Source organism: Lipotes vexillifer, unplaced genomic scaffold, assembly GCF_000442215.2.
Source record: "Lipotes vexillifer unplaced genomic scaffold, Lipotes_vexillifer_v1.1 scaffold902, whole genome shotgun sequence".
NCBI classification, from domain to species: Eukaryota; Metazoa; Chordata; class Mammalia; order Artiodactyla; family Lipotidae; genus Lipotes; species Lipotes vexillifer.
In genome coordinates, this window is record NW_006794304.1 from 534,555 (window position 1) to 558,783 (window position 24,229).

At 44.6% G+C, this 24,229-nt stretch overlaps 3 protein-coding genes across 4 annotated transcripts in view; 2 read left to right on the top strand and 1 right to left on the bottom strand.

Moving 5' to 3' along the window:
• The first annotated feature begins 380 nt into the window (after positions 1–380).
• UFC1 (ubiquitin-fold modifier conjugating enzyme 1) lies at positions 381–18,527 on the top strand. The gene is made up of 7 exons (XM_007467125.1): positions 381–442; positions 15,024–15,159; positions 16,795–16,862; positions 17,100–17,163; positions 17,464–17,540; positions 17,793–17,883; positions 18,086–18,527. Exons 2-7 carry the CDS (start codon positions 15,037–15,039, stop codon positions 18,164–18,166), a joined length of 504 nt encoding a protein of 167 aa, XP_007467187.1. The 5' UTR covers positions 381–442; positions 15,024–15,036; the 3' UTR covers positions 18,167–18,527.
• On the bottom strand, positions 12,392–12,828 carry LOC103082895 (40S ribosomal protein S24). The gene has a single exon (XM_007467124.1). The coding sequence runs from the start codon at positions 12,785–12,787 to the stop codon at positions 12,392–12,394; it is 396 nt and encodes a 131-aa protein (XP_007467186.1). The 5' UTR covers positions 12,788–12,828.
• Positions 18,528–19,127: 600 nt separating the features above from the next.
• The window catches only part of USP21 (ubiquitin specific peptidase 21), a 6,449-nt gene continuing 1,347 nt past the window's right edge, over positions 19,128–24,229 (top strand). Inside the window, exons 1-10 of one of the 2 annotated variants that reach the window (XM_007467126.1) lie at positions 19,128–19,342; positions 20,150–20,770; positions 21,542–21,601; positions 21,760–21,880; positions 22,104–22,215; positions 22,383–22,538; positions 23,045–23,109; positions 23,366–23,469; positions 23,652–23,738; positions 24,025–24,103. In XM_007467126.1, coding sequence (XP_007467188.1) covers positions 20,171–20,770; positions 21,542–21,601; positions 21,760–21,880; positions 22,104–22,215; positions 22,383–22,538; positions 23,045–23,109; positions 23,366–23,469; positions 23,652–23,738; positions 24,025–24,103 — 1,384 coding nt within the window. In that variant the 5' untranslated portion in view covers positions 19,128–19,342; positions 20,150–20,170. Of the gene's footprint in view, positions 19,343–20,024; positions 20,771–21,541; positions 21,602–21,759; positions 21,881–22,103; positions 22,216–22,382; positions 22,539–23,044; positions 23,110–23,365; positions 23,470–23,651; positions 23,739–24,024; positions 24,104–24,229 lie in introns of both variants that reach the window. The other variant, XM_007467127.1, reaches the window with a different exon arrangement.

Below are 24,229 nucleotides of genomic sequence, written 5' to 3' on the forward strand. Positions count from 1 at the left end.
CAAGTTTTTCTTCAGGACGGCTTCAGGGCCGTAGTAAGGCATGAGAGAGGGTTGCGTTCTTGAGTGTGGAAACGTTGGTGGGGTCGGAGCTGTCTGGTGTCGACTTCAGGATCCATTGAAAGACTGCGACTGGCAGCCATGACGCATAAGGGCGGAATATTACGGGGGTCGGATTGCCCCGCGAACTTGGGGGAAGGTTCATGATCTGGGTTTGACCTTTGCTCTGAGCTTCCTGGTAACCCGGACGTTCCGTAAACTTGGGTCCGGAGCAGAAAGTGCTTCTCAGATGCCCTCTCGGATTTCACTTATTGAGCCTTTGGTTTTTGAGCACCCACTTCCTGAAGGAAGTGTCGCCTGAGCTGAATACTGGACTGTTGGGAATTGAGGGTGGGGGACTAGGTACCTTCTGGAGCTGCCAGCAGCCTGGTTTGGTTAAAAGAGAGGTAATAGATGAGTCCCGGAGGTTGGGAGGGGCCTGTTTACGCAAGGCCTTGTAAATTATTTTATCCTAAGGGTAATGAATAGGTTTTGAAGAGTTTTAGCAGAGGTGTGAACAAATATATTTGCGTTTTAGAAAGATCACTGGTTGCAGTGAGGAGAATGAATTGGAGGGTGTGAAGTTAGATGCAAGAACAATTGGAAAGCTCTTACCCTGGTAAGAGACTACAGCGGTCTGTCCTCTAGAAGTGGGGAGTGCAGATGGAGAAAAATTGATCGGAAATGGGTATGAGGCTGAGGGAGGAATCCAAGGTATTTCCCAGTGTTCTGGCTTGGGCACCTGGGGAATAATGCCATTTTCATTGTTGTTTGGGGTGGGGGAAGAGTGAGTTTTAGGTGCCTGTGGGATATCCATTAGACAATAGAATATTAGATAAGGTGGGTTGGGAGTCCAAAAGGAAGGTTTGGGGGACGGGGTGGGGGGCGCCCTAGCGTGTGAATATAGAAGGTTGTTGAAGCCATGGAAGTGACTAAGATGGCCTAGAAAGAGGAATTTGAGATGACATGAGGGAAGAGAGAGGAAAAGAGGACATTGAGAAGGAAAGGAAAGAAGAAACCAGGAGAGAAGTATCAAGGAAACTGGTCAGTGTCAAACATAACAGATCAGGTAAGATGTGGACTAAAATGTGTCCATTGGATTTTGCAACAAGTAAGTCGTTTAGTAATTTTGGAGAAAGCTGTTTCAGAGATACAGTGGGGGTAGAAACAACATTGAGGTAAATTGAGTGACTGGAAAGGCACAGTGTGTAAAGACAATTTCTTCACTGTGTTGACGGTAGAAAGAGGCTAGCAGTAGGGTATAGCATAAGGGAGAATTACAAAGAAAGGGAAGGAGTTTTAGCTATCTGTGGGACAGCCAGATGGAGATGTCCAAATGGCAGTTGAAGGTACAGATCCAACACATGGGAGAAAATTATATTAAATGGAAAAAAAGCAAATGCAGAAGAATACTTACATATTTACACAAGCGTTAAAAAATTAACTATGGAGAGTGGGCCTGGGAGGGATGAAACTTATGCTTTTTATTTTAGATTCATCTTTACTGTTTGAATTTGTTTTACTGTGTACATAACATATATTACTTTTATAGAAAGCTGCTTTTTAAAAACTCCAATGATGTATAGGCCAGAATTTCGGAATCATGAACATTTCAGTGGTAGTTGAAGCCATAGATTTGGGTAAGCTCCCCAGAGAACAGCAGAGGGCTAAGAAGAGTGCCTTGGTGAATTCTAACATTTAAGGCACAAGTAGGAGAGCCCTTGGAGAATCTTTGAAAAGGAAAAAACAGTGAGGAAGAAAAACACTGGATCCTAATTGTCACAGAATCAGAAGGAAGAGAGTGTTTCAAGAGGATGGAAGTTATTAAAAGTGTCAGATGACCCCAGAAAGGCAGCTAACAAGAAAGGTTAAAAGCTAGCTCAAGACTCAGGCTTCCTGGGAACTTGGCATAAAGGTCAAATCCAGATCTTGAACCATCACCAAATATCACGTGGAATTCAAACCCCATGCTGTTCCATCCTTATATATCATGGTTGCCAGTCCCAGTCTTTCAGTGGGTCTTGAAGTCAACAGCAGCCAGTTCTGGCACCACTAATATTTCCACAGTCAAGAATGCTTCCTCTCCCATTCTTTACTACGGCCCTTAAGCTGCCAGCAAGAAAAACTTGTGTTGCCAGAAATGGTAAAGTTAAGGAATTGAAAGTAGGAGTAGGGACTTCCCTGGTCGGCCAGTAGTAAAGAATCCGCCTTCCAACGCAGGGGACACGGGCTCGATCCCTGGTCGGGGAACTAAGATTCCCACATGCTGCGGGGCAGCTAAGCTTGCACGCCTCAACTAGAGAGCCCGCATGCTGCAAACTACAGAGCCTGTGCGCTCTGGAGCCTGCGCGCCACAACTGCAGAGAGAGAAAACGCGCATGCCGCAACTAGAGAGAAGCCCACGCGCACTGCAATGAAAGATCCCGTATGCCGCAAGGAAGACCTGACACACCAAAAAAAAAAGAAAAATAATATAATTAATTAATTAATTAAAAACAAAAAAGAAAGTAAGAGTATAAGTTGGAGTTGAGAAGGTCAAAAACTAGCTAACGATCACATGGATTTTTCTAAAACCACCCAGATAGGAAGAGTTGGCACAGAGAGGTTATTTAATAGGCACTGGAGTTCTCAGTAAGCATGAGGGATAAAGGGTACTAGAGCCAAATGGCATAAGCTTTAAAGAAGGAAGAGTTTTTACAAGAGGATGAGAGCACAATCATCTGAAAGTAGCAGTGGATTGCAAAGAGAAGGATGATACCCTGCCACCCTTTCCTACAGGAGTGGAAGAATGAACAACCTCACTTTACACAGTTGAAGGGAAGAGATATCCATTAGAAAAAGCCGAGAATGTCTGCCTCCGCTTCACCACCACCCCATACTGGAACTCTGTTCCGTTGTAAACAGCCTCCCCTATATTCTCATTTTCTTCACAGATTACTCCCTAACTTTTCCTAGTGGACGAGTCATCAGGACAGAGGTAGCTAGCTGTGATATATGGAAGGGGGATGTGCCCCACCCACATAAGCCCACAAAAGAGGCAGATGCAGGCACTACTCCTTAAAATAGAATCATGTTCTCTCCCTACCCATATCCGGAAGTGGTTTGCTACCTAGCAATCTTGACATCATCGTAGTAATTCCTTTCCTTGAGCCCGTCTCCTAAACTTAACCCAACCCCATTTAGAGGATTAGAGAGGAGAGTCCATGCTGAGGACTCCCTTCTCTAATAGTATGGGGAATAGTATCTGCTCTTTGCAGCCTCTGGGGAAAAGATAGATTGCCTTCTTGACTCAGAATGGAAAGCTAAAGGAAGGACTGGGATTTTTCTTCATTAGGCCTTCAAAGTAATCCCTCTTCCTCTATAGGACTGGAAGGACCTAATCCTTTTCCCTGGGGCCAAACCTTAACTAAATTTTACAAATTCCAGACATTGGGTCAGTTGCCTGGCCAGCTGTTCCTAAGTCCATTCATGACTGCATTTGTAGGAAAGTTTTCTGTTTGGGGGGCCCTGGAAATTCACTCTTTAAAACGTGAAGCCTTTGGGAATTCCCTGGTAGTCCAGTGGTTAGGACTCCGTGCTTCCACTGCAGGGGGCACAGGTTTGACCCATGGTCAGGGAACTAAGATCCCACATGCCATGCTGCGTGGCCAAAACAAAAGACAGACAAACAAAAAAACATGAAGCCTTGAGATATAATAGGTGCTGAAGAGATCATAATGCCAATAAAGAGAGCTGAGCAGATTTCCTGAGGTGAAATGGGATAAATACTAACTAAACCAAGGAGACGGGCACTCTCATGCCCAGCACTGAGAAAAAATATTTCAAACACTATTTTTGGTTAGTTGTAGCTAAGCAGCTGTTCCCCTTTGGCTTAAACTGTACATCATCTCTGCAGTTAAAGCAAAAACTTCATCTCTTGCCTGATGTTCTTTTTCCACCCTCTCCTTCAACTAAAACCTCGAGAAAACTCTCAGAAGATTGAGAACCCTATGTAGGATTGTCCTGTTCCTCCACCTTTCATGTCCCTTCCTTTATATCAGTTCCTGTCTCTTCCTTGGAGCCTCAGCTGAGATAACATCCCTCCAGCTTTCAAAGACGGGCCCCTCCAACTGGACTCTGAATCCCATTCTTTTCTGCTTCTCAATACACTCTCTTCCCACAATTATCTCTTTCTTCACTAGAATCATTAAACTGACATCCTTCAGCTACCTTTCACATGCTCCCATTTCCAGTATGTCCTGCACTTAATTCTCAATTCACTCTAATTTTCAGTGGTTAGAAACGCCTTTTTTTTTTTCTGTACTTAGAAAAATCTCTTTGTAACTTCCATTTATTGGTCCTATTTTTTTTTCCTCTGGATCAACACATCAGAGCTAAATGTCAGCCCTTCAGATAGCTACTATGTCCCTACTAAATATTTTTTTCCCAGTCAATGGTACTACCAATTCAAATTATAGTAGATCTCTTATCTTTTTTAATCTGAATACTCTATTGAGGCTGCTTGTCCCAGTCCATGCTGTTCCCCAGCTCTGCCAGAATTAAAATCTTTTTAAACCAGACGTTCCCTTAAGGAATTCTATACCCTGTTAGCAACTTATTGTCACAAGTATCCTCTTGACTCTTCCAGGCCCACTCTGATCCCTGTGTCCCTGCCTGGGCTTTCCTCTTGAACTTTATCCTACAATGACTTGCTGACCTGACAGTCCTCTCTAGGTCTCGGTTTCCCATTAACTCCAAGCTGCTCTAGCTACTCATTTTCACCCAAACATACTTGCTCCTAATTTCAGTTGTACTTCAAACCTAGCTGTAAGCCCCTAGCTAGAATTCCAGTATCTGCTGGCTCCTGAGTAGAAGAGTAGGGACCAAAATCAGTCACTGAATCCTAATGATCTGCTGTCCAAAATTCTCCTTAACCTGTTCCCTTCATTTGCCAGCTCTGACCCTCACTAATATGACTTTGGGCAAGTTCCTTCTCTGAGCTTGTTTTCTCTTCTGTAAAAAGGGCAAATATAAAATAACATCCATGTCATAGGTCCCTGTTTTAATGATTATATTAAATAATATATGTGCAGTGTCAACACAGGGCCTAGCTCATTGTAAGCAGCAGATAAATGTTACCTAATATTTATATATAACAATTTTCACCAGGTTTCAGAAATTCAGGTGGTTCTTTGTTAACGCTCTCTGCTGCCCCCATGGGGATGATTTTTCCAAGTCATTGGTTATCCCACAGGTAGGCCATGACAGAAAACAGCCCCGTCTTACCAACCCCACCAGCTAATTAGAGAATTAATTCTCTTTGGTTGGTTGTTCAGTCAAATAAAAATGATTCTATATTCTAGCAAATTCACTGTCTTTTTCAAAGAACATATCAGGAAACTGTTACGTTTTCCTGAAGTCAAGATGTACTGTCTCTATGATGTTCTAGTCTGTTAATCTAGAACTTTCCTGACAAGGAAAGTCATTCAGTCATTTACTTAATAAATATACGTTAGGCATTTACTAATGTCAAGTACTGTGACAGGCATATAGGATAGGATACACAGTGGTGAACAAAGCAGACATGGTCCATGTCTTCATGGAGTTTACAGTTTACATGGGTAGACTGACACTAAGGAAAGAAAATAGCAAATATATCATTTTAAATTGAGATAGGTGCTATGAAGGAAAAGAACAGAATGCTGTGACAGAAAAAATGAATGATCAGGGAAAGCTCTCTTTGAGGAGGTTACATGGAAGCTGAGACCCAAAGGACCCAAAGGAGCCAGCCTTCTTGAAGAAAAGGGGGGAATATCCCAGGCTGAGAGGATACCTGCTAAAGGCCCAAAGGCAAGGAAGAGCCGACACCTTGGGAGACTGAATCAGATCGCCATGAACCACTGTAGGCATCTGGGGATCGCTGCTTTCTTTTCTATTCATAAAATACTCTTTAATAACTTCTACAGTTTGACTAAGAATCAATAATCTTAGTTTTTTAGTTTCCAGAATTCACCATCTAGAATTTCCCTCTTTGAAAATGTGGACATTTGCTATATTGTGTGTTCCTCCGATGACCTAGACAGAAAACAATTTCACTTACAAATATTTCTCATTTCTAGAATACCATGTGTCCAGGCCCTGAACTCATTTAAAATGCTAAGAATCCTGTTACCATTTTAGCTAATCGTTAATGAACTTATAACTAACAAAAAGACTTTTCCTAACTCATTTTACCTCATTTCTTAATGTTTTCTTCCAAGCTTTAGCTATTTATAAACATTTTATATAGCTAAAATAATAATGTAATTATTATTGCAGATGATAGCTTACTTACATAGATATAATCATGAGAATCAACTTTAAAATTATTACTAGAATTTAGTAAAGTGGTGGTTGGGAGGGGAAGTAACATGCAGAAATAAATATCCCTTATATATAAACAATAAGTTAAAGGTATAATCAAAAAAAGACCCAATAGTGACAAGTCAGATAAAATACCTAGGAATGATTAACAAGAATGGGCAAGAGCTGTATGAATGAAAAAAAAATTTTTTTCCCCATGCCTCATGGCTTGCAGGATCTTAGTTCCCTGACCAGGGATTGAACCTGTGTCCTTGGCAGTGAAAGCACAGAGCTCTAACCACTAGGAAGCCAGGGAATTCCCAGTATGAATGAAATTTTAAAATGCTACTCACGGGCTTCCCTGGTGGTGCAGTGGTTAAGAATCCGCCTGCCAATGCAGGGGACACGGGTTCGAGCCCTGGGCCAGGAAGACCCCACACGCCATGGAGCAACAAAGCCCGTGCACCACAACTACTGAGACTGTGCTCTAGAGCCCACGAGCCACGATTACTGAAGCCCACGTGCCTAGAGCCCCCGTGCTCCACAACAAAAGAAGCCACCACAATGAGAAGCCCGCGCACTGCAACGAAAAGACCCAATGCAGCAAAACTAAATAAATAAATGTATAAATAAATAAAATAAAATGCTACCCACATAAAAGAGAACTTGATCAAACGGAAAATAATATCATGTTCTTGGATAGACCCAAATACGTGAGGAAATTTTGTATTGATAAAGGTGTCACCTTAGATCAGTGGAAAGATTATACATACCCTTTAAAATTACTTCCACATGTATTAATAGCCAATCGTAATTAATATAAAATACTAGAAACTATCTAAAACGTAATGGTACAGGGACTTCCCTGGTGGTGCAATGGTTAAGAATCCGCCTGCCCATGCAGGGGACACGGGTTCAAGCACTGGTCCGGGAAGATCCCAAATGCCATGGAGCAACAAAGCCCATGTGCCACAACTACTGAAGCTCGCACACCTAGAGCACGTGCTCCACAAGAGAAGCCACCACAATGAGAAGCCCGCACACCACAACGAAGAGTAGACCCTGCTCACCGCAACTAGAGAAAGCCCACACGCAGCAACCAAGACCCAATGCAACCAAAAATTAATTCATTTTTTAAATTTTATTTAAAAAATAAATAAAACATAATGGTTCAAAAAGGTTGAAAGTAAAAGAACTGGAAAAGATATACTGTGCAAATATAAACCCAAAGGAAATTATATAATAACAGATACAGTAGACTTGAAAGCAAAAGCATTACTGGAAATAAACAAGGGCACTTCATATCAACAAGTCCAATTTACCAGGAAGTTTTAAATTTGTATGCACTTAACTTCATATTATATAGAAAAACAGAGCTACAAGGAAAAAAATAGACAAATTCACTATCATAATAGGAGATTTAACATACTGCTGTCATCCACTGATAGAGGATACCTCTTTCAGAACCAGTAGACACCCCCCCAAAAAAATTAGTAAGGATATAAAAAATAACGTGAGCAGCAAATTTGATTCAACAAGCAGATATATAGTCACTGTACTCCAAAACTTTAAATTACAAATTATTTTCAAGCACACTTGAAACATTTTTAAAACTGACCATATTGTGCTATAAGGCAAATTTTAACAAATTTCAAAGTATTAAAATTATACAAAGTGTGTTTCTTGATTTGTAGTTAAGCTACAAATCAGTAACAAAAAAGTAACTAGGAGTTATGAAATACACTACTTCTAAGTAACCCCCCCCAAAAATCACAATTGGAGTTAGAAAATAATTTGAACTGAATGATAATAAAAATATTACATACCAAAACTTAGATGTGACTAAAGCTGTGCTTACAGGAAAATGTATAGTCTTAAGTGCAAATATTAGGAAAAAAGAACAGCTGAAAGTTCATAAGCTTTGCATCCATTTCAAGAACCTATATAAAACAAAGCAACTATACTCTAGTAAAAATTAATTTAAAAAAAAGAACCTATATAACAGTAAATTAAACCCAAAGAAAGCAGAAGAAAGAAAATGTGCACATAGAGATGTCTGGAAGGATGTATACTTAAAATGATAGCAGTTTTTGTCTCTTGGGGTAGGATTTTGAATTAATTTTATTTTTCCGTATTGCTTAAATAAGCTGGAACAAACAAAGCCATTTTCATTTTAAGAGAAAAAGTACTAGAGAAAAACATGGGATAATTTTTTTTTAAATAATATAAACTGTTGTGGTGACTCAACACCAGAAGTTATAAGCAAAAAAGACTGGTAGACTTGACCTCATGTATGAAAATTTTCCACATGGTTAAAAATACTATGAACAAAAGCAAAGACAGATGACTAACTGGGAAAAATATTTACAACTCATCACAAATGGCTAATCTCTTTAATATATATATATTTTAAACTCATACAAATCAGTAAGAAAAAATGAATGACAATTAAAAAGGAGCAAATGATATAAGAAATTTACAGAAAAGGAAATACAAATGGATCCTAAACATATGAAAAGCTATTCAGCCTTACTCGTAATAAGAGAAATGGACATTAAAATTGTCTTGAGATTCCATTTCAATCATGAAATTGGCAAAAACAACTCTGTTGTTAACACTGATTTTTTTGGGGGGGGGCGGTGGGGAAACTTGTCATATCATATATTGCTAATAGTAATACAAATTGGTTTAATCTTTCTAGAGGCAAATTGGCAATATTCAACAAAATTTAAAATACCCAAATCTTAAAAAAAACAATACACAAATCTTTTGAGGCAACAGTTCCATATCTAAGTATTTATTACATATGTACAAAATGATGAGTAGGCAAGGCTATTAACTGCAGCACTGTTCCTAATAGCAAAAGACAACCTAAATAAACATCCTGAGGGTCTTGTTGAATAAATTATGGTAGATCCATACAATGGGATGCATCTACAAAAGAAGAAAGGGGCGGGGGGGGGGGGGGAGAATGAGGTAGTTTTGTATGTATTAATATAGAACAGCCTCCAAGATATATTATTCAGTGAAAAAAGCAATGTGCAGAAATGTGAATAGTATGCTATGATTTTTATAAAATGTTTTAAAAGAATGTGTATGTGTGTACATATTGGTAAGTGCATAGAGTATATCTGGAAGGATATACAAAGAACTAGCTGGAGGGGAGAGGCCCCTGGGGAAGGGAACTAAGTAGCCAAGGAATGAGATAAGAGGGAGACAACGTTTCACTCTATATCCTTTTGTATCTTTTGAATTTTGAGCAGGTGTATGTATTGCCTATTCAAAAGTAAATATTTTAAAACCACATCTATGTACAATTTTGTGTTCTGATTTTACACTTATTTTATAAATATTTCTCTATAGCATATTCCATGTAGTTAATATAACATTAACAGTTTCTAGGAGCTTTCTTCCCTCTTCTGTTATAAATAATGATCTAGATATTTTGTGTCATTAATATAATACTATATTCCCTCATGCCTTCCTGCCTTACACATGTTCTTCTTTCTGCTTAGAACGCCATATTTACCCTGCTCTCTCCTTGCCCGCACATTCAATGTGCTCATCCTAACAGTTCCAGTTCAAATACTAACAGCCTTACCTGATTCTCTCAGGAATACTTACTCAGTACTTTGTATACCTCCAGTATAGAGATTTTTTATTTTATGGTAATTGACTACTTATTAGTTTTTCCTCCCCAAAGAATACGTCTTTTCATCTTTGTTAATCAAATCCTCTGACACTCCCAACCCTTGCCAAGATCTTACTAGCTAGTAGGTTGCAGTTAAAGTCCATAGTTGCAAAATCTCTAGGGATGATACCAACACCTCAGAGGGTCCTGTGCCCACATCAGCCCATTCCAGGGAGGGGGTTTGTTATCTCATTTATGTTCCTGCAGCTCTACTGTTTGTTCCTGCAGTCTCTCTTTGTGTTTTCAGAAACACTGGTTCATTACTGATAGCTGTCTTCCCTTTTAGGGCCGTGAATAGCCCCTGCCACCATCTCCGTCCCCTCAGACCACTGGTGCTAATTTCACATTGGCCTGGAAATGGTAGAAAGCTGGTTAAGGATGTGATTTCTAGAGCCAGACTGTGCTTGGGCTTGAATTCCAATTCTACCATTTAGTGTCTGTGTGATATAGGGCTTTCTTTCATTGAACCTGACTGTTCCTCAGTTTCCTCAAATGTAAATGAGGCTAATGAAAGTAATTATCTTAAGGTTGTTGCCAGAATTAAAGGATCTAATTTTTAAAAACGTTTAGGACAGTGCCTAGCACACAGTAAGCATTGTATAAATGTTAGTTTTTAATCATTCACTTTACCAAGTTCTCTAAGTGAAACTAATTCCCCACAGCATAACAGAGATCAGGTTACAGTTTACAAGAATTCTTTGCTGAAGTCTCCAGAATAATTAAAGGCAACAACAAAGGAGAAAATTTTACAAAAGTGGCCACTCATCTACACTGATCCTCTATAGCAGCAGTCCCCAACCTTTTTGGCACCAGGGACCGGTTTCATGGAAGACGATTTTTCTACGGACCGGTGGGGGGTGGGGTGGGGAGGGGTTCAGGCGGTAGTGGGAGCGATGGGGAGCGGCAGATGAAGCTTTGCTCACTCGCTGCTCACCTCCTGCTGTGCGGCCCGGTTCCTAACAGGCTGCGGACCGGTACCGGTCCACGGCCCCAGGGGCTTGGGGACCCCTGCTCTATAGGGTGGCTCCCTCCCTGTAGGAGAACCAGAATTTCCCTCACCATTTTGAGTAATATTCCAGAATATCAGAGTCCAGACTAACCCCTTAAAGACCAGAAGGAGGAAAATTTTTAATTCATCTCCTAATCCAATGTTTATTTCCCTAATACAATATTTATTTCTCCTTTTGTCCCAGGAGCTACCTTTCTCCATGATAACTGACAATAGGATTTTCAACTACTTTCAGAGGCTCCCTCATGTACTCAACAGTACTATCCCATCAAAACCATGGTCTGACGTTAGTGTATTTCCCAGAATTGAGTTTTCCAATCAATTCTGTCAGGTTCCTTTTTATAGCTGTTTTAGGACAATTTCCATGAGGGCAAGGACTCTGCCTGCCTTGTGCACTACTGTATTTCCAATGCCTGAATGTAGTAAGAACTCCATAAACACATGCATTGTGTATGAATGAGCCCTTCCTTTGAAAAAAGATGAAGCTCAGGCCTGCACACTCTTCTTTCAGTCTTCTCAATCTTAGCTTCTGATCTCTTGTGAGATTTACTTAAAGCAAGAATCAGCTAAATTCATAATTTTAAAAGAAACTTCTCTAAAATAAATACACTCTCCAGAGATGCAACTATGCTTACAATAGAGACAGCTGTCGTGCATTATGAACTCTGCTTTACAAAGTGGTCTAATAAGGTGATTTTCAAAAAAAAAAAGCTAAGATGCAGATTTAAGGTGACAGCTTGTCTGAGGCTTACCTAACTCATCAAGATATTCCTTTATTTTAAAAATATTGATTGAGGGCTTCCCTGGTGGCGCAGTGGTTGAGAGTCCGCCTGCCGATTCAGGGGACACGGGTTCGTGCCCCGGTCCGGGAAGATCCCACGTGCCGCGGAGCGGCTGGGCCCGTGAGCCATGGCCGCTGAGCCTGCGCGTCCGAAGCCTGTGCTCCGCAACGGGAGAGGCCGCAACAGGGAGAGGCCCGCGTACCGCAAAAAAAAAAAAAATATATTGATTGAGCACTTACTTTGTGCCAGGCATTACAGTATTATTGTATGAACAAGACTGACACACAGTCTCTACTGTGAGCTTAGTCTTTCAAGACAATTAAACAATAAAGTGTGATGTGTTGTTACCATAGGGGAAGTATTCTAAGGCTAGAGGTCTTCTGCCTGCACTTGAACAAGAGCAGCTCTGCACTGATCTTTTTTTTTTTTTTTATGTAAAAAGTCTTAGTTTATTAACTCTCTCATGAAAAATCTGCACAATCACCACAGACACAGTCACTGCAGAGTCTTTATTCCTTCTGTTGTCCAATCTCCAGCTCACTGCTAGACACTTCATTTCTTTTTGCCAGCACCAACATTGGCCTTTGCAGTCCCCCTGACTTTCTTCATTCTGTTCTTGCGTTCCTTTCGCTGTTTTCTCGAGGTCTTTTTCTTCTCGTACAGGCCATGTCTTGCAAGCCTGTGTTTGGGCTCATTCTTCTTTGCGTAATCCAAGGAATCGTAAATCATGCCAAAGCCAGTTGTCTTGCCACCACCAAAATGGGTTCGGAATCCGAACACAAAGATGACATCTGGTGTGGTCTTGTACATTTTGGCTAGTTTTTCCCGAATTTCTGTCTTAGGTACTGTTGCCTTCCCAGGATGAAGGACATCGATGACCATTTGTTTCCGCTGAAGTAGTCGGTTGGTCATGAACTTCCTTGTCCGGATAGTTACCGTGTCGTTCATAATGGCGGCTGATCTTCAAGCAGCCAGGAAGGAAAAGAGCCACTGATCATTTTTATATTTTGAGATTCCAAGTGAGATTTTTTGTTGTTGTTAACCTGGCTCCAGTATTACAAAAAGTTTGAAAATTACTGCCATATATATATATATATATATAATTTATTTATTTTTACTTATTTATTTGTGACTGCATTGGGTCTTTGTTGCTGTGTGCAGGCTTTCTCTAGTTGCGGCGAGTGGGGGCTACTCTTCGTTGCAGTGCGTGGGCATCTCATTGCAGTGGCTTCTCTTGTTGCAGAGCACGGGCTCTAGGCACGCAGGCTTCAGTAGTTGTGGCACGCAGGCTCAGTAGTTGTGGCTCACGGGCTTAGTTGCTCCGCGGCATGTGGGATCTTCCTGGACCAGGGCTTGAACCCGTGTCCCCTGCATTGGCAGGCGGATTCTTAACCACTTAGCCACCAAGGAAGCCCTGCCATATATTTAATGTGAATTTCATTCTGAAAATCTATTATGTGAATGAATGAAGAGACACTGCATATATAGTTAAAATCACCCTATAAGCATTACCATCCTCCTTTTATAGGTGAGAAAATGCAGTTCACAGAGTAACTCTCCAAAGTCTTTTCCCCTCCCAGTTTTATTGAGGAATAGTTGACAAATATAATTGTATAAAGTGATGGTTTGATATACATCTACATATAAATCATATACATGTGATAGTTATATATATTTTGGAATGATTACCAACATCAATATCCACATCCATCACTTCACATAGTTTACACATATGTGGTTAAGAATGCTTAAGATCTACTCTCAGCAACTTTCAAACATATGATACCATTTTATTAATTATAGTCACCATGCTGTACATTAAATCCTCAGAATTTATTCTTTTTATAACTGAGAATTCGTATCCTTTGACCTACGTTTCCTCATTTCTCTCTCCCCCGTCTCTAAAGTCTTATGACAATTAAATTGCAAGCCTCATTCCGAATCTCTGCACTCTACCACACCACAGAGCCTACACCCTAAATGGAATAAATATTTATTTCTCTAGGAGAAGGAACTCTAGTGAGATATTACAAGCTTTGCCTTACACTTATCCAATATCCAATATTTCAAAGAAAGAAATATATAGCATGCAAATAAAAGACAAAAACCACATCATCATCTCAGCGAGTAAAGAAAAAGCGTTTGGGAAAAAAATCCATATCCATTCATGATACAAACCTTCAACACTAGGAAGAGAAGGGAACTTCCTTATCTTGATAAAGGGCATCCACGAAAAGCCTACAGGTAACATCATACTTAAGGAAGAGACAATGCTTTCCCCCCTAAAATCAGAACAAGACAAGGTTGTCTGTACTGGAGGTTTCAGCCATTAGAAATTAAAGTTGTAGATAGACTATAGAATTTGATGATTAACGGGATTTGATCCAAAATTACTGCCATGGGTTGGAACGATTAACACTGCAAACAAGATATGTAAGTTAAGGCCAAAAATAATGTGCTTAGATTTAAAAACAAACTGGAAGATACAAATTTTGCAAAAGGGTTACTGGGCACCTACTGTGTGCCATGCACTAGAGATAAGACATTATTCCTTCCTCGATGAGTTCATTCCAGACCCAAAAATGCCTAAGCTACACTAAGGCAAGTCTTCCCATGACCTCTAAACTCTTTTGGCATTTATTAAGAATTTTCTAATTCAATTGTGTTAACTGTTCAGGGCTGAGACTGTATATACTTTGATTCTCCACGGTTCCCAATAATTCTCAGGAGTTTACTACCCTCCTAATAGATCACTGCATTGGCCCCCCGCTATCTCAGCTGAACTACAAGGAAGTTAAAGAAGTTTATTCGAAGCCGAAACATGTGAATCGCGCGTTTTAGGATGACAGCGTCCGAAACAGCACCTAGAACTGCCTGAAGTTGTAACAACTCTTCAAGTGTCCGGAAGCGTTTTCTGAGATTACGTCTCTGAGCATGAGCGGAAGTCACCCTTTGAGCAATCTGCGGTTTAATTATATTCAGGACAGAGACATCCGTTTCCATTCTTGTCTCCTCGTTGCACCCATAAGCAAGTGATCAGGTGACAAATTTCTCTTCGTTACTATAAAATAAAGATCGTATTCAAAGAAGTTTCAAGGTAGCCCAACTCCCCATCGTCCAGTAGTAAAGATGGAGGCGCCCTGAATGTAAACTACAGGTAATACCACTTCCGTGTTTCTCTTGCGCCCTGGTCCAAGATGGCGGATGAGGCCACCCGGCGTGTCGTGTCTGAGATCCCGGTGCTGAAGACCAATGCCGGACCTCGAGATCGGGAGTTGTGGGTGCAGAGACTCAAGGAGGAATATCAGTCTCTTATCCGGGTCAGTTGTGCTTCTACTGCCAACCGCGTCTCAAAAGGGTTGCGGGTAATCTGGTGTCCTTAGGAATAGGCTCCGTGTGGAAGCCGCTTCCGGTTTTAAAGTTTAACTTTACGAATTCATAGATATTGGACGACTGCGGGGCTGGGGGACTTAGGGAGGCGCGGTGGGGAGGAGGTGCCTCCTAAGAGACTCAGGTTAGGAGCCACGGTGGCGCCAGACTTTCTGACTGAAAGCAGCAGTTATTTGGGGGATATGCCGCCCCGGAGGATGACGTGCCCTTCTGGCCCCAGGTGATTGCTCTCCTGGATGTAGGGGAGGTGGTCAAAAGGAATTCCTGGAGCCCTAAGTCCCGGTCCGCGTCTCTCCGCTCCCTCTTTCACTTGTCCTGAGGGAGGAATCCACGTTAGAGCTAAAAATTCAAGTAGATATTAGTTGCAGAGAAACAAGGAGCTGAGCTCAGGGTTAGGAACGACCCATCTTCTGAGCTAATCTCCCTTCTGTGGAAGGAGAAGAAAATTTGACTTTCTTGCGGTGGTCTCTGTTTCAAAGGCTAGCAACTTTCCTGATGCATGTATTCATTAACTAAAAAAACATTTATTGTATACCAAGTACCTAGGAAGGGCATCCAAAGCCGAATAAAGTTGAGCCTACGGAGGTGGACAGAAACATCATGATAATACATTATGTGGAGAAACAGGGAGAAGGAGTCTGAGAAATTGCTAAGGTGTTTTGAAGCAGGAGGTGAGATACCGAAATCCAGCTTGGGTCTGGTCAGGGAAGGTTTCCTAGAAGAGGCAATGCTTGAGCTGAGGCTTAAAGGGTGAACATAAGTTGGCCTGATAAAACATGAAGGTAAGAGAAGAACATTCAAGGCAAAAGGAACAGCATGAGCAGTCATAGAAGCTAGAAACACCATGACATATATGAAGAAACACAAGTAGATCAGAGTTGTTAGAGCTTCAAAGTGTGGCAGGGAGTGGTAGATAAGGCTTGACAAACAGATTTGAGCACTTGAATTTTATCTTGGAGGCATTGGGATACCTTTAAAGGATGTTAAGCGGAGGAGTAACACGATGAGATTTGGGTTTAGATCAATCACTGGCAGTAGAGAGGAAAATAGAATTGACAGGGATAAGATTGAAGTTAGGAGGCTGTCATTAATCTAGGCAAAAGAAAGATGATGATCTCTAAACTTGGGAGTTACGGTGAAGATAGAGAGGAGAGGTAGATTTAAAGAATATTCAGAAGGTAAAATCAGCAGGACGTTGTAAAAGATTGGTTTGTAGAGTAAAGGAGAAGGAGGGTCAAGGATGATTCCCAGGTTTTTGGCTTGGGTGACTGAACGCTAATACTGCCAGCTGAGATTGGTGCAGTGGAGAAACAAGTCTGAAAGACTAGAGGGAAACTCGGACTGCCAAGTTTGAGGTACCTGTGGAATGAAGGTAGAAATTTCAATACACAGTTGGATAATGGAGTTGAAGCTTTGAGAAAAGCTCCAGATTAAAGATAAAGATTTAAAAGTCATCAGCATATGGGTGCTTAAGAGAGGAAGTAATCACACACTTTTCTTTTGAGGGAAGGGGGACTGCCCTTGACCTCAACACCCCCCTCAAAGACCTCATTCTCTACTTTTAGTACGTGGAGAACAACAAGAATGCAGACAATGATTGGTTCCGACTGGAGTCCAACAAGGAAGGGACTCGGTAGGCAGACCCTCTTGGGAGGTGTGAGGGTGGGGATGTCACATAGCTTGAGCATTTTGGTGTCCCAGAGCCCACTGCCAGGCCTTTCCTGCCCCTTTCTGGTCTCCACTCCCACAACTCCAGAGTTCCCCAATTCCCAGCCCACGAGTCTCCCAGGCTGGTCACCTAAGCCAAGAAGATGTCATCTGAGTATTAGAAGAATGGGGAAATTGCACTGAGGTTTGGTCTGTGTTACAGGTGGTTTGGAAAATGCTGGTACATCCATGACCTCCTCAAATATGAGTTTGACATCGAGTTTGACGTGAGTATGATGGAGTGGGAATTATGGAGGTTAGTAGAACAGGAGGGATTAGGTGATTGTTAACAAGCTAACCTTTCTTGGAGGGACCAAAGATAACTTTTTAAATGGGAGGGAAAAGCTGAGGTTTGAAACAAGCATAGGTTATATAGTTATTCATCTCCATGTCCAGAATCCTGGTGTGTGACTGCTGCTTGATGAGTTTATAGAACATTTCAGTTCAACCAAGAAATGTGTATATCTGATTAGATTAGTTCCTTTCTATTCTGATTCTGTTTCATTAAAGCTTTATAATTCTTCCAGATTCCTATCACATATCCCACTACTGCTCCTGAAATCGCAGTCCCTGAACTGGATGGAAAAACAGCAAAGATGTACAGGTAGGACTGAATAGGAGATGGGAAAAGGTCAAAGAAGGCCTTGGGGAAGAACTCTCTGAGGCAGGAGTTTTCCCAGAGTCTGCAGGCCTAGAGAGACTCCAGGTCTCCCTCTGCCAAGCCTGGGCAAAGCACTTAGCTGACCTTGTTCTCAATTCTGATCACCAGTAGTCTTCCTGTGCTCTCAAGAACCTGCTGTGCTTTATGGTATACCTTGCATGTCAACACCTTCTGATCATCTTGTCCCTCTCATAGGGGTGGCAAAGTATGCCTGACTGATCACTTTAAGCCTTTGTGGGCCAGGAATGTGCCTAAGTTTGGACTAGCTCATCTCATGGCTCTGGGGGTAAGTTTGGAGTATTTGGTGTATAAGGGGAGAAGGGGTTAGGTTCTGAGTGGTATAAGAAAAGTAACTGAGAGTAAACAAGGAATAACAGTGTTTTCCTTTGGGCGTGTTCTCCTAGAATATCTGTAGGAAGGAGCTTCTGATGGAATAAGAGGCATTGATTGGGTGGTAGTAATCTCACAGGGTCTCCCTTGTATTGCAGCTGGGTCCGTGGCTGGCAGTGGAAATCCCTGATCTGATTCAGAAGGGAGTGATTCAGCATAAAGAGAAATGCAGCCAATGAAGGATCAATCCACTGAGGCAGGACAGAGGGACCTTCCATAGGCTACGTTCCTGTCTTCCTGTGCATCATTCTTTTTACTCATCTAACCACTTCCCCCCACACCCCTTCACCCATAATTGTTACTAAGTATCAATAGTTGCAGCAGACACTGCTGAAAAAAAACAACGGTACTGCTGCTGAATTTCTAAGTTGGGCTACACAGGAAGAAGACTAGGGCCTTGAAAAACCAAAAGGCAATTTATATCCCTTGTCCAGGTGGAGCAGTGTGAGGTCCTGGAGGGATAGGGGGTGATTGAAAGTGGGTACATAGTCTTTTTGGTTTCTGGAGATAACTCATCAATAAAAGCTGCTTCCTCCTGTGGCTTGTGGTTCTCATTGGTGGCTGTTAATAGAGGGTGAGCAGGCTTAGGGTCAGCAGGCTAAGACCCAAGGCACATGTACAACTATACTAGTTCGGAAGGGAAGGGGAAATGGAGGATGCTCTGGTCTGGAGCTGGGGAATGAAAGGAAATCCTGACTGCTCTCCCTGCTGCTGAGATCTGCTTTTGTCCTTTAGCAGGGAGCCTACTGCTTTGGCCTGCAAGATGCTTGACGACTGGTTTTGCAGGGCCAGTATTCCCTGCCCTCCAGGGATCTTCCCAACCCTATGTGGATACTTCACTGGTCTGTGGGCTGGACCCAGGCCCTGCATTCGCACCCCTGCTCCCTGGGAAGGATCTGTGCTGCAATCTGGGGGCCATACTACGATTGTCAGATCTATATCCTTTAGAGCCACGGGGTGGGGAGATGGGACTCTACTTTAGGGACTAGCTTTGGAGCGATGGTTTAAAGACAATTCTTGCCAAAGCTGGGAACTGGCGGTCCTAAAGTTGGCTGTGTTTCCATGGTGTCGGCGGCGGAGCCGAGGGGGCGGGTTCACGCAAGCGCCGAGGAAGCCGGTGGGTGGAGTCTGAGTGTGGGTGCGCAGGCGCCCTGAGAGACAGTGAAGCCGGCGGCCGGTGGCCGGGCGGGACCAACAAAGATGGCGGCGGCCCCTGCGGTGGGAGAGATCTGGGCACTAGCTGCGGCTAAAGCTGCAGGCGGGCCCGCGGGGGCGCTGCACGAGGGTAGTAGGGGGTGGCCCTGAGCTGGGGCCTGGCCCCGGCTGGCCTCCCCCGCCGCCTCACCCGGGGACAGGTACGGTCCGGGGCGTATGGCGTGGGGGTGCCGAGGGAAGACTGTTCCAGACCCGAGAGATCGCCCACCCCAAAGGCAGAGACGCTGGGGGCCCGGCAGGCCTGCGAGAACTGGGCTGGAGGGACCAGCATCCATGGATCGTGTAGAATATGCCGCTGGACCCCGTAGCCAATCAGCAGCCTCGGCCTTTCTGCCCTCGAGGGGGGCGGACCCGGTTGAAACCTCCTGTGGTGGGAGATGTGCAGAGATTAGGGGTCAGGGAGTTAGTTCGTCCTCCCTCCCCGCCACAGCCCCTGAGCCCGAACACCACTTTGGAGCTCAGAGGTGGGGGAGGGAGTAACCTTTTTAGTGTGCTTCATTTGCAGCCAGGAGGGGCAGGGGTTTGAGAATGGAATGCTGTCCTTGGGGCTGTTATACTTGCATCCACACCGCTATTTGACCAGAGGTCCCAGGTGACCCAGAGCACATCCCACTTGACTAGGCAGGTATGGGGGAACCTTCATGAGCACCTTGATTATAAAGACAGCCAAGATAGGAACTCTGTATCATTGGCTCTCCAGTGAAGCAGTATTCTGCAGGAAGGGCGTGAGGAATGTAGAAAGAGTCAAAGCCCTGCCTGCTACCATTCATTCATTCATTTACTCAATGGATACTGTTTACTTTGTGCCAAACACTATACTAGGCACAGGGGATACAATGATTGATATGATAGACATGGTTCCTGCCCTCCATGCATGTAGCTAGTATGGCAGCCTAGGTTCACACCAACCTCCATATTCAAACGCTGATCGTCTCTTCTCCTCCCAGGTCCAGCCTGTGGTGTCCACAATGCCCCAGGCTTCTGAGCACCGCCTGGGACGGACCCGAGAGCCACCTCTTAATGTCCAGCCCCGACTGGGATCCAAGCTACCATTTGCTCCCAGGGCCCGGAGCAAGGAGCGTCGAAACCCAGCCCCTGGGCCGAACCCTGTGTTACGACCTCTGCCTCCTAGGCCAGGTCCCCCTGAGGAACGGCTCAAGAAACTGGAGCTGGGACGGGGACGGACCTCAGGCCCTCGTCCCAGAGGCCCGCTTCGGGCAGATCATGGAGTTCCCCTGCCTGGCTCACCACCCCCAACTGTGGCTCTGCCTCTCCCATCAAGGACCAACCTAGCCCGTTCCAAGTCTGTGAGCAGTGGGGACTTGCGTCCAATGGGGATTGCCTTGGGAGGGCACCGCGGCACTGGAGAGCTAGGGGCTGCACTGAGCCGCTTGGCTCTCCGGCCTGAGCCACCCACTTTGAGACGTAGCACCTCTCTCCGCCGCCTTGGGGGCTTTTCTGGGCCACCCACCTTGCTCAGCATACGGACAGAGCCCCCTACTTCCCATGGCTCCTTCCACGTGATATCTGCCCGGCCCTCTGAACCTTTCTACTCCGATGACAAGATGGTGAGGACTTGCCAGCACATGCCTTCCATGCCCATGTTCCTCCATGCCTCCAGCTTTCTTGCCATCATATGGCTTTCCTTTCCCCTTTTTGCCAACTTCCTTTTTCACCCCCTTCATTTCAGTAGTTTGGACTCTCCTCTCCCTTATTTAAGTACCCTTAAGCCTCATAGACCCTTTCCAGGGTTGTCTGTGACTCCCCAGAATGGTGTGCCATTTCAGTCCCCAAGGAATAAACCATTTGGAATTCTTTGGGTCCCCAGGCCCTTACCTTCCCTTGCTGTACCTTGTCTCCTAGGATGCTGCCTAGGCCTAATTAATCTCTGGAGCTGAAGAGGGGCGGGCTCAGAACATCTGAGCTCGTGCGGTTGCCCATTTGCCAAGCTAAGTGAGCTAGGCTGATTGCAATTGGAGCCATCAGGAGAGGGTGCAGGAGGGGGCCTTGGGGGTAGCAAGGTGGGGGTGGGGAGCAGCTGGGCAACCATGCCAGTGCTTGGGGAGTTGCCCCAGGAGCTGCATCACCGGCTAGCTGGGCAGAGGAGTAAGTGGGGAATAGGTGGGACAGCCATGGCTGAGTCCGTGGTACACTCAGCTGTGACAGGCTTACTGCTCATGGCCATTGAGGTAGGGAGACCCTAATACCCAGTGACGGAAAAAGTGTAGAGTTTGGGGGTGAAGGATGGGGTGGGGAAGGCAGTGGGCAGCATGCTGTTGAAAGGTTAAAGTGCCAGGTGGGATATATGGGAACGTGCTGACTGTACTCTGACCTTCCAGGCTCATCACACACTGCTTCTGGGCTCTGGTCATGTTGGCCTCCGAAACCTGGGGAACACGGTGAGAGCCATTCTCCTGTCTTTCCTAACAGGAATATGAACTGGTGTTGGGGGCAGGCATGGGGAGGGAAACTTGGGGAAGGACAGCACTGAAGTTCTCCTAAGGCTTCCTAGGCACTGGTCTGGGGAGGTAATGGCACTGTCTTTACTGCTCCCCAGTGCTTCCTGAATGCTGTGCTACAGTGTTTGAGCAGCACTCGCCCTCTTCGGGACTTCTGTCTGCGAAGGGACTTCCGGCAAGAGGTGCCTGGAGGGGGCCGAGCCCAAGAGCTCACTGAAGGTGGGGCGACAACTCCTGCTCCCTTCTTTCAAGTCCTCTTTTCCCCAAACCCCTGTAGGTCCATCTGCCAGTGCCAGTGGCCCCAACCCTGAAAGCTGGCAGTTGTATCTGTTTTTCCCAGTGCCTGATTTCCTAGAGGTGGTTTTCCACCTTCTAAGCCTCCTCTTGCTTCCCTCTTCTAGTCATTAACCACTGTTTCCCTTCCCCACTCCCACCCTAATAGCCTTTGCAGATGTGATTGGTGCCCTGTGGCACCCTGACTCCTGTGAAGCTGTGAATCCTACTCGATTCCGAGCTGTCTTCCAGAAATACGTTCCCTCCTTCTCTGGATACAGGTGGGAGAGCTGGAGGGTATGGGATTTCTCTCTGGCCTTGTCTGGGGGTAGGGCCAAGCAGCATCATTCTGAGCCTCGAGACGCTCTTCATCCAGGAAGTGGGGACGGGGGTTAGTGACTGTGGACTAGGCAGGGGTCAGTTGCCCATGTTCTTTGTCTGACTGCAGCCAGCAGGATGCCCAAGAGTTTCTGAAGCTCCTCATGGAGCGGCTGCACCTCGAAATCAACCGACGAGACCGCCGGGCTCCGCCAGTCCTGGCCAATAGTCCAGCTCCCTCCCAACCCCGCCGTGGAGGGGCTCTGCTAGAAGAACCTGAGTTAAGGTAAGGTTGCTCCCCTCCTTCTTCTCCGCAGTGGTTTATCAGCAGCATTCATCCGTCACAGAAGTAAGCTAGTCAAGATTGAGGATGCAGGGTCCAAGGAAATACTTAGCTCAGAAAATGGTTTGAGAAGCAGTGCAGAAGTAGGAAGAAGGCAGGAGGAGGAGGGAGGCTGAGGGGCACAGACGGAGGCAGAAGATAGTGCTATGGCTGTCACCATATTGACGGAGGAGGGGATAATTCATTTACAAGGTACCTAAGGGGTCTGAAGCCAGGTGGAGGAAGACAGCATGTTCTTCCCTTGTGGACGTTCCTTTCTTTTCCTCTCACCTTGGATTTCCCCGGAAAGTCCTCTGAAGCATTACTCCTTTGTCTGTTTCTTGAAATTTAGAGAAGGAGCTGGGGTATGGGTGGGGTACAGGGCTCTGTGGATCATTTCAGTGGTGTTGGGGGTGCCCGGTGTTCCTGCTGTCTCATGGGTGCTCCCCACTTCCCTTGATCTGTCCTAGCGATGACGACCGAGCCAACCTAATGTGGAAACGTTACCTGGAGCGAGAGGACAGCAAGATTGTGGGTATGGAACGAGACAAAGCGATGGGGAAAGTTAGTGTGTGGGGGATGCGGGCTTGGCAGAAGAAAATCGATCCTATCCAGGGGTGTGGGAATAAGACTGGATGACGAAAATGTGGAGAAGTTGTGAGGGGTTTGTGAGGAGTGTCGGTGGTGGGAAAGGAAGGGTCAGGCAAACGGGTGGGAAGAGATGGGAATCCAAGGAAGCATCTCAGGCATCCCACAATGACTGTTTCTCCTGCCCCTGTGCTTCTGTCTAGACCTGTTTGTGGGCCAGTTGAAAAGTTGTCTCAAGTGCCAGGCCTGTGGGTATCGCTCCACGACCTTCGAGGTTTTTTGTGACCTGTCCCTGCCCATCCCCAAGGTGGGATTCCAGAAGATTCCAGGGGTGGGTGGGACATGGGTTCTGTGACCCAACCCTACCCACCCCCAGTGTGGGAGGGAACCCTGTGGGTCTCTGGAGCAGAAATGAAGCTTGGATTAATTGAGAAGAGTTGGAAAAGGAAATTCAGAACATGCTGACCCTTCACTCTCCTTTCCCCCCAGAAAGGATTTGCCGGGGGCAAGGTGTCTCTGCGGGATTGTTTCAGCCTTTTCACCAAGGAAGAAGAGCTAGAATCGGAGAATGCCCCAGTATGTGTGGGTTCACGAGGGATATAGTAAGGGTGGGAGACCTGGGGGGGCTCCGTAAGGGTAAAAGAGGTTGTATGATGCCTTAGTATGAAGGATAACACTTATATGTCTGGGTTTGTGTAGGAGTTTCAGATATGTCCTGGGATTCCCAGGGCGGAGGGCAGTGGCCCAGAGGATACAGAAGTAATAGGGAGCATAGTAAATTTGTATGTGAGTCAGGGTGTCAGAAAAGCCAACGGAGGTGAGGAGCACGTTAACCTTATACCGTTATTTTACATTTACTCAGGTGTGTGACCAATGTCGGCAGAAAACACGAAGTACCAAAAAGTTGACAGTACAAAGATTCCCCCGAATCCTCGTGCTCCGTATCCTAATCTTCAAATTCTTATTTCTCCCATTCATTCTTTTTCCTCATTCCCCATGTTTGCAGAGGTTGGATATTTGGGAATCCAGTTTTCCTTAGGAAAAGCCTGCCACTCCTCCTTTCCCTA